This window comes from Halyomorpha halys, unplaced genomic scaffold (assembly GCF_000696795.3).
Source record: "Halyomorpha halys isolate HHAL.00 unplaced genomic scaffold, Hhal_1.1 Scaffold103.1, whole genome shotgun sequence".
NCBI lineage: Eukaryota > Metazoa > Arthropoda > Insecta > Hemiptera > Pentatomidae > Halyomorpha > Halyomorpha halys.
In genome coordinates, this window is record NW_027115007.1 from 252751 (window position 1) to 262992 (window position 10242).

Sequence of the window (10242 nt, forward strand, 5' to 3'; positions counted from 1 at the left end):
ATAATTAAATTACATAAATGTTTTACAAACTATTATAATTCCTACTGATCCATTTCTACCTCACTGATGGAACTTTTAATATGAATTTTAATTTTTCCTATGCATCCCTCTTGTATCTGTCAGGCGCGGTCCTTTAATGTAGCATTCTACGCCACATTATATACATGTTTTAAATTTCTAGTTAAAGTTTAGTTTTGGATTTCCCACATAGTAGATCAAGAAAAATAAGTTTGCGCGTGCGACAAAGAATAAGTGGGGATAATTCGAAAAAAAAATAATTTCGCACTATTTTTACACTAATAATTAACTTTCGGTAATTTGAACAACTTGTTTCAGAGATATGGGTATACCATAGAAAATATTCCTGCAAGTCCTGAAGCAATAGTTTTGAACAATTTGATAAAATAACAACCCGTACAAGTCCTAATATTTCATTAAAATAGGATTCATGTAATCGTCACATGAATTTTACTGCAGACTGACAGACCTTCAGAGGCAAAACCGTTCCACCATGAATTCAAACATCCCCTACTTTCGCAATCTGTTAAGCCGACAATCGACGTTCAAGTTAGATATCAAGAATATCTATATACTTCTACGTCTATACTAATCTTTCAAATCATTTTATATAAAGAAAGATTTTTTATTTTTACCCAACTTTCAAGATCCAGTCAAATGGTCTAGTAATATAAGGATGACAATTACTCACAACATGATTATCAAAACAATCTTCTATTACATTTGTAAAAAACAAAGAAGATACTTTTACATTTTTTGAGCCTGCGTGTATCACTCCAGATAGTGTGGTTACACTCGAGGGATGAAGCTTCTAAGAAAGAACCTCTCATATTATCCCATCGACTATATGTTATGCTGCTGTAGATTATAAACTGATTCATATTAATGCCCCCAGCTTAACTGAAAAGAAACCATTGGGTTTGTTGTTATTTTTTTTTGGGGGGGGGAGAAGCGGAAAACGATTCCTATGTTCTAATCAAACGAGTAATAATAATAAAATACAATAATAAAACAAACGGACGACAGAACAATATGCTAGTGACCTATGAAGAATGTCGGTATCAATTATTTAGATTTGGACCTTTTTCGTTACCCGAATAAACTTAATAATTTCGTTGGTTTTCACAAACAGTTCAAGAAGGCATTAAAGAAAAAGAGCATAAATATAAAAAATTGAACTCAAATTGGAAATGGAAAAAATTTATGGTGGAGCGCATCTCACGACGATTACTAAAAGATGAAACTTTCAAACCATAACTTTTAATTTTTATTTTGCAATACAAATTTATGGATTCTTTATGTGCGGATAACAATTATTAATTCCATTTCTGCTAAGAATAAAGCATTTCAACAAAAATTAACAAAGCCGTGTACATAGGCTTGCGACAGGAAGAGATCGGACGGTGCTTAGCAGTCTTCGCTTTAATTGTCTAAAACCTTACTTCCCAATTTCTTTATTTTTCTTCGTTAGATAATTATCAATTCTTTCATAGTTCATGTTTAAACATTTTTTATTACTAATTCTAATGCGAAATGATTAATTATTTCAAATAAAGGATATTTTAGAGAAAGTTTTTTTTTTTAATTAGGCATTTAAGCCGTCTCCTTTTGAGAACTATTCCTTTGAGAATAAAATCTGCCATTAAATGCCTTTTAATTGAACGTTGCTATCTCGCGTTTGATCAAAATATTTTGTGCTGTTTTTTAGAACAATGACTTTGCGAGACTTAACGTATATTACCGTCAATAAGGATAAGAAAGCTTTGTAGCTCAGTAACTAAGGAACTGGAATCATAAAACTCCTTCTTCTCCAAACTCTTCAGAGTTCAATCCATTGCTATAATTTGTTTTTATTTTTTAGTTTATATCTGTTGTAGAAAAACATGAGACCCGAGAGGTACACGTGGTCTCTATACAGTAGATACCCTCCCCATTAACAGTTTGGGGAATAAACTATGCTGGCTGAGGGTCAATACTAACCACTTAGGGTGGGTAGGTTAGGATAGGTTAGTATTAGCGTAGGTTAGGAAATATAATTCTTCCCAACGACAAAACCCAAGAACCCCCTTAGATTGAAGTGGTATAGGCTTATTTTTCTCATATGTATAACTAAATTAAATTCCAGTACGGTAGGACTGGTCTTTTAAATATCTTTTAAATAAGATTAGAATGAAATAACACTAAAGTAAATAATTCAGAGCTAATACAATCAACTTGGTTTTATAACGTTCAAAAGAAGACATAGTTCAATAAATTAAGTGAATTGTTTAAAAAAAAAACATAAAATTACATTTAATTAATACATTTGGTTTTAGTTAGTAGACTGAACAATTCTTTAGAAAAATCAACCATTTTATATAATTATTATCATTGAATCCTCAAATTTTTGTGTAACTCTATTTATTAACTCATTTAAAAAAAAAATTGTTAGCCTTGTAAAATTAAAATATTTTTCATCTTCGTAACAAATAAAGGTACCGTTGTAACTTAGTAAAAATCTATTGAGTTTCCAATTATCAGAATTTTCTATTGAAAATAAAATAAACAATTTTTTGTAATAATCAATAATAATTATTTGATTTATTTTATCAATGCTGTGTAAATAATCGAAGTGGCAATTAGATAATATTGTCGTAATGATGATTAAAATGTTACTACACAAGAGGTAGACAAGGTACTTGCTTTGCGGGTGGGGAACTAGGAAGCTGCTTGGACCGGTCTGGGAGAGCAGTATATATACTGACTCAAAGAGTCAATCTGCAACCAGTAGTCTGCAGGCAGCAGTACAACCATCATGAGGTTTAACCTGGTAAGTAAGGCGTTAGTAGGACTTGTAATCTTCGTGAATTAACTAGACCATTTACTTTACCACAGGGTACCAACGATCGGTGTAAAAAAAAAAAAAGTTATCAATATTAAAAAAAAAAATCGAGAAAATTTTTTTTTAAAAAATACTAAAATAAAAAGACTTTTGAGTGGGGAAAAATTTATTTACATTTACTTTAATTATTTATCAGTGAATATTTCCCTCTAATTGTATATATCAAGATACGGGTCATCTGACAGGAAGGTGTAATATAATGTCCAGAGCGTTTTTAAGCTACATTATAATTTTTCGTGTTGAATTTTTTCAGTGAATTACCTGACTTTCCCTAGAACAACTCTTTTCCATTCATTAGTTTTTTCGTTAGAATAAAAAAAATGTTTAATAGTTCATCATTCCGCGTCCATGTCCAACTTTCGTATTTTGATTGATTTTTTTCAAAGCGTGAATTGAGAGGTTGCGCTCTCATTGCCCCTCAGTATTGCTTTAGAGGTTAGTTTTGAGAGATTTAAAAATCTTAAAATCTCGACTTTGGTGGCAATAGCTGTTTTTTCTGGCAATTTTATCACTTTTTGATTTTTTGTTGATCTCAACCTTTAAAAACATCAGCTCCTAGTAGTTTGCACGGTAAGAGCGTCTCAGTTAATTTGTCTAATCATTCTTCCGTTATTCACTCGTCGTAACTACTCAAATCTAATCTTATTTTATTTTTTTTTTGTGTAGTATGATCCTGAATGTGGTAATAATTCCCGTTTTAAGATCATTTTTGTATATTGATATAAGTAAAACTAAGAAAAACAGAAAACATTAAATTTTCGCATTATTCCCCGAGAGAACTAGTTTTTTACTATTTAATTGCAAGCATTTCTTGTCAGGATGGAAATAAAAATAAACCTTTATATTTTGAGCAGTCAGACAGTTTCCACTGCAATGTTATTTATTAACACATTTTGTAAAAACAAGGCAAATAGCGTTGATATTACTCTGTGCAGTCTAGACCACATCCTTTTTTTCAATTAATTAATATTTTATTGTCCATCTTGTCACTTATATAATCCAAATTGGTGGGCAATCAAGGGTATCTATCAATACCATTATGTATATTTTATTAACAAAGAAAATTTTTCATATATAATCTTATTTTTGGGAGCATAAATATCCATTATTACATGATGCGCCGAGTGTAGTTAATTTCGCTTCAAACTTTTTTGAACATTTATTTATTTTATTTCTTATTGATAACTCAGATTCCAAAAGTAGGAATGAACGATGTAGGGAGAGCTCAACCTAAGGAATGTGGCCTTCCTGCAATTTTTAATTTTTAATTTTGTTTTGCCGTTTTCTTTCAGAAATGCGACGTTAATTTAAACTTAGCATTTTTGATATAAACATCAATATCACTACCCCAACTTTAAATCAAATGGCATGACCATAAGATAATCAGAGGGATGAAGGACAAGCTGGAAGTTCTTGTCATCAGAAATGTTTCCTATACTCAGATATTTTGCACTGCGACATTCATTTTGGTTTGGTTAAACATTTGTGTGTGTGCAATTATTCTCCATCTTGAACTTGTTAAAAACAAATACCGTTGTTTGCTCACAGATTCTCAAGAATTTATTAATCATTCATCATTAATCTTTGAGAGTCAAGCCAATCAAAAATTCAGAAGCCACATTGAGGATTCTGCACTATTGTGTGCTTATATTTCTTCTAAATTTCGTATTTGCGTTTCTTATTATAATATTTTATTTTACAACTTATACAGCTTTTTAATATTTCTACTACCGCGATTTTTTTACAGGAAAAAAGAAAATATATTTTGCTGTAACATCTATTTTTTCAAAGTTTAAAGTAACAAAAAATAATCATCGAGATGGTTTAAGGGGGTTTACAGTTTTAGCTAAGGGGAAATTATTAAAGAGGCACAGTTTATAAAATGGATAGGTGCCTCTATACCAGGCAGTTTGCAATATATACCCATATATGCAATACCGTACTATACAATACACACATATAAACCATGGTCCCATATTGGATGGAAACACCCTGTGGTGATACAACAAGTTCAGTAGCTTTTATCTACAACTAACGACTAAAAATTAATAAAATTAAGTAAAATACAGCTTTTAACAGCTGCTATCAAATATCCTTCCAATTAGGATTACTTAATAAAATAAACTTTAATTTATATAAAAAATGCATATAAGTCTGAAGCTATTCTAAACTTCATGGATAAAATTAAAAATACATATAAACTGGATAATAAGCTTATGCTTTGAAATGATATTACATAATAAGAAATAATATTTATCTTCACTACTATATTCGTAACTTTGCATCAGCAATAGTAGTTTACTAAATATGTCGTTATTGCCGCCTTCTATTCTCAGAAGGATCTATTTATTACCTGTCAAAATTTAATTCACTTTGCAATAGTTAGTCGAGTAAAACAAAATAAACCTTGCATTAATAGTTTTTATTTATACCATTTCTGATGATTTTTCAATAGGCTCACTACGAAGTATTACATTATTTTTCATTCATCACCTCCACATGGAAAATACTGAATTCAAATAAAATTTCTCACCATTTGCTTACTACTAAGTTTTTCTTCGTCATATCAGAACATTGTTTATTTATTTAATTGTAAAATATAAAATTGAATTTCAGACAAATTAAAAAAAACCAACTTCACGTTGACGTCACAATTGTTTTTCTTTGCTAAGACCATGCAATGCAAGAGATGGTTTGTACAAAATTGTAGTACAAAATGGGCACATTGCAATTCTGTGGCTGATAATTGTGTCCAACAAAGTCTTTTCTTGTTGAATACATCTGCCGTACTTTGTCTAGGAGTTCTTTCCACCTTTCTCCTTCTGCTCGGTTTTTTCCTACATGAGTTTGTACATTCCCGAATTTTTAGTTCTAGACCAGCCTTTAATCGAGGAATGGTATAAATTCAGACTTGGAGGAAAGCGTGTCAACTTTTGCTAGCTGATCCACTGATCAGCTATTCCACAGTGGCTTGGTACCCACAGTAACACGACCAGGACACATGGTGTCACTAATAAGGTTGCTGATAGCTTAGAATAAAAATGTGAAAATTAATCTAAATCTCATTTATAATTTCATAAATATTTTCTTTTTCAACTATGGTGTATTCAATTATTAGAGCCTCTATGTTAGAAATGAATTGTTGAAATAGATAATCATGCAACTCAGCCAGTAACCTAAAAAAAATATTATATATATGTATGTATGGGAATTGTCGAATTTAATTTATCGGTTATAGGTCATCTTTGTTTGCCTCTTCGTGAGCTGCTTTTGTGAAGACGCAGCTCCAGCAAAGAAGCAGGAAAAGAGAGGTCTACTGAGCCTCGGATACGGACATGGAGGATACGGATACGGTGGATACGGTTATGGTGGATCAGGTTATGGATCAGGTTATGGATTAGGATCCTATGGTCTTGGCTCTGGAGGAATCGCAATTGGCGGAGGTGGTCTTGGCTTCGGAGGTGGTGCTGGCTTCGGAGGTGGAGCGATAGTCGGTGGTGGAGTGCCTACTTCTGTCAACACAGTGACCAGTGCTGTCGCAGTTCCCCAGCCTATCCCGGTTCCAGTGTCCGTTCCACGCCCAGTTCCAGTGCCACAGCCCGTAGCAGTTCCCGTGTCTGTACCTCGTCCAGTACCAGTTCCAGTCCCACAGCCTGTACCTGTTACCGTGGTGCGTCCTTATCCAGTTGTCGTTCCAAGACCACAGCCAGTTCCTCAACCTGTACCAGTTCCAGTAGCCGTCCCACAACCTGTTCCCGTATCAGTTCCACAGCCTGTACCAGTCACAGTGAATAGGCCAGTTCCATTTGCCGTTCCACAGCCCGTGATTGTCCCACAGCCTGTCGCTGTATCTGCTGGTTCTGGATTCGGTGGTGGATTCGGTGGTGGACTCGGCGGTGGACTCGGTGGTGGACTCGGCGGAGGTTACGGCGGTGGCTACGGAGGTGGCTACGGAGGTGGCTACGGAGGCGGCTACGGAGGCGGCTACGGAGGCGGCTATGGAGGCGGCTACGGAGGCAGCTACAGTTACGGTTCCGGCCTAGGATATGGCCATGGACTCCACGGAGGATACGTCAAAATTCATCACTAAAAATCTCGATAAATCCAGTCATCAATTTCGTACCTTTTTTTATACTATTTTATTATAAGGAACCCGTCAAGTATTATTGTTAAGTAATAAATAAAATATATATTTTTTTTATTTTTTTTATATTATTTCTATTACAGACGTGGTACTAGTTCCTGAACGAATAAAACAGTATTATTTTTTAGTTTATAACCTATAAAACTAATTTAGTGCAAAAGCGTATCCCTAATTTATTTTAATATAAGTTTAAACAATAAGTTAGTAATGAGACACCTTTCAGTAGAATCTACAAAGGAGAAACAATGTAATTTTTATTTTCCAAATTTAGTTCATTTCTGCCAGAAAAAAATAAATAAATTCCGTTCACAATTTGATAAATCGAGTACAAAAAAGAGATAAGTACAAAAATTAATTATCACTTTTTGATTAACAATAATTAATTTAGTGGTACTTTAGTAAAACTTTGTTAGAGTATTTATATTACAAGAAAACATACCTATATCGACCAAAGAGAAAACAAAATTTGAATGAAACTTTTGTTATACCATCGTTGGCGTCATTCGATTCGATATTATGAAAGCAAGTAGGGAAAATATAGATTTGAGATCCTACTACAAACTGTGTAACTTGTGGTGATACATTTTACTCAATGAGATTATTTACTTAAAATAGGCTTAAAAATACCATTTGATAATAAAAAAAAAATTAACGCTAGAAGTTAATTTTCTAAACATTGTCTATAGTAAGCCTTCAATGTTCGAGTAAATCAGCGGCAAATCTTTGGCGTTTAATTATTTCCAGAGCTCTTTTGTTGGTGTGATCGGTTTACTGCCAAATCAGTCATTTACAACCATCAATGGAATATTTTGCAACGAAAAATCTACAACTATTTCGATGAAAAATATTCTCATTATCATCAAAGGCCAAAACAACCTAAATTGTCAGTTCAGCGGCCTTATTTTTGTGATTTCATTTGACGTTTTTCCCATTTTACGCTCATAAACCTTGAAAACTTGCAGTTCATATAACTTATCGGTAATAAAAGTATCTACTATCTTACTATTCCCAACTTCTTGGATTTAAAAATATTTGAGGGAGTGGCACCATCTCTATATCATCCTCCATATCATAGTCCAAATCAGATACAACAATTCATTTATCTGTAGATAAATAACAAGGCTCGTGGTTCCACCATGGGAAGGCATCACGCTACTAACTCCCAGGACGCGGGTTCGAATCCGGCTCGGTAGAAAATTGTATGTTGTTCCACTGTAGCCGTGAGTCAACCAGGTGGGTTCTAGAGCCCTCCTGGGGCCCATCCAGCCTCATAAATTAGGTACCCTTCATTGGATAAAAATCTGGCAGTCGAGCGTGACTCTAAACAAAAATACCTAAACAATTGTGGACTCCACAAAAAAACTAAAACAGAGAAAAATAAGGGACAGTATTACAAATATATTAGGAATAAAAATAATTCTATTTACATTAAGAAGTCAGTATTATAAACCTGAATTAAACAGTATTATAAATTTGAATATTGTCCCTGATCGTAGTATGCAGTATTGTTATTATTTCTCTCAATGTAACGGTGATAATTACTGCAGTTCAGGAGTTTTTGAATTTTCTAGGAAAATATTTAATTCAATATCTATTCTTTAAGTTGTCCTATTTAAAAAAAAAATCGAAAAATTATCACTTCAATGAAGAATGGGAACTCGATTACTTTTTTGCAATGGTGAATAATAAATGTTGTTGTTTAATATTCCCTGGAATGCATCTTATACTGTAGCACAGTGTATTAACATATGCATTTCACACTCCTTCCCTGTAGACTACCCCTATGACAAGTTGATCGCCACATACTTTTCAAACAGAATCTGTGACCCCTGTCATAGATTATTCAAGATATACCCGGGAGCAACAACTGAACGAAGATTCGGAAACCAAGTTGAATGAAAATTATAGTAAGTTCTTCAACTCTTGCTTGTTTAAACCCGAGCAGAAGCTAAACATTGTCAATGAGTATAAAGTTAGTATAAAGCTTGGTCCAAGCATACTGAAGAGTATCGACACGATGATTCGCAGGAACGCCAAGGCCATCATCGTCCTCCTGAGGAACATATCTATGGCCATGCTATTTTACCTGGGTTGGTCAACTTTTGTGTTTATAATATCTACTTTTTATCTTGAATGTGTCTCGCGATCGATTGACATAGGCGTAATCTAAGTGGAAAGAAGGTATATGGATTGCATACTATGTTTATCCACTGTGTTTCAGGATAAGGTGCATTCTAGGGAGGTATGGGTAGATAAATAATAGACATGGTCAAAACTATTTTTTATTTTTTAAATCACTCTAAGTTTTCGAGATATCGGCTCATGAAGAAAATTAATTTCGAGGCCCAACTTTTGATCAATGCCTACATCTTATCTAAACTCGATTTTCCGACACTTTCTCAAGATAAATTTTTACTAACTTAAGCATAAGGTTACTAAGTACTTTACTAACTGTAATGTATAAGTTGTTGTACTGTTTGTTCGTTAATATAAAAATGTTGTAATAAAGCTACTAAACTCACATCCAGGGGAATTAAAAGAGCATGGATAATTAATAACTTTTGATCCATATGAAAAGGTCTGAAACTATTGTTTGAGAGTTTTGTCTTCTACAATCGCTTAAAAGTCCATGATACATTCCAGACATTGCTCGCAATCGACGTTGAACCCAAACTGGCCACCCTGCTATATACCTAAATACCTAAGGAGCTGTTAGGATTTGCCTTTAATCCACTGGGAATGGGTTCCTGTACAAAACTGTTCTGTCACTTAGCGACTAATGTGTCAGATATCCCGTTCAATTATTCAGAGATTTCTATTTGTATCAAGAAATTGGACATTGATCAACTGATTACTGCAAACTCGCGGGTTTCGGCCAATTCCAAGAACCAGGGCATTGGTGTACGCCATTTCAATGACATCCACCTATGGCACATTTTATTTATTTATTACTTCTTTCTTGTTTTTTAAATATTTGGTGAGTTTTTAAATTAAAATTAAATAATACCTATCTATGAAACCATACTATATTTTTTTAATTTATTTATTAACACTAAATTTAAGATTTCAGTTATTTATTTATTAGATATATTTTAATTTAGGATTACTAAAGAAAATAACATGTATTGGATTAAGAGAGAGGATATGTTTAGAAAGGTAGAGAAAAATATTTTTTTTAAAATTAAGAATAATAAATATT

The 10242-nt window shown here is 33.1% G+C and overlaps 1 protein-coding gene across 1 annotated transcript; it reads left to right on the top strand.

The window, feature by feature from the left end:
• Positions 1-2777: 2777 nt before the first annotated feature.
• LOC106677554 (uncharacterized) lies at positions 2778-7100 on the top strand. Its single transcript, XM_014415565.3, has 2 exons — positions 2778-2827; positions 6138-7100. The coding sequence occupies exons 1-2, from the start codon at positions 2813-2815 to the stop codon at positions 6987-6989; spliced, it is 867 nt and encodes a 288-aa protein (XP_014271051.1). The 5' UTR covers positions 2778-2812; the 3' UTR covers positions 6990-7100.
• The last annotated feature ends 3142 nt before the right edge of the window (positions 7101-10242 follow it).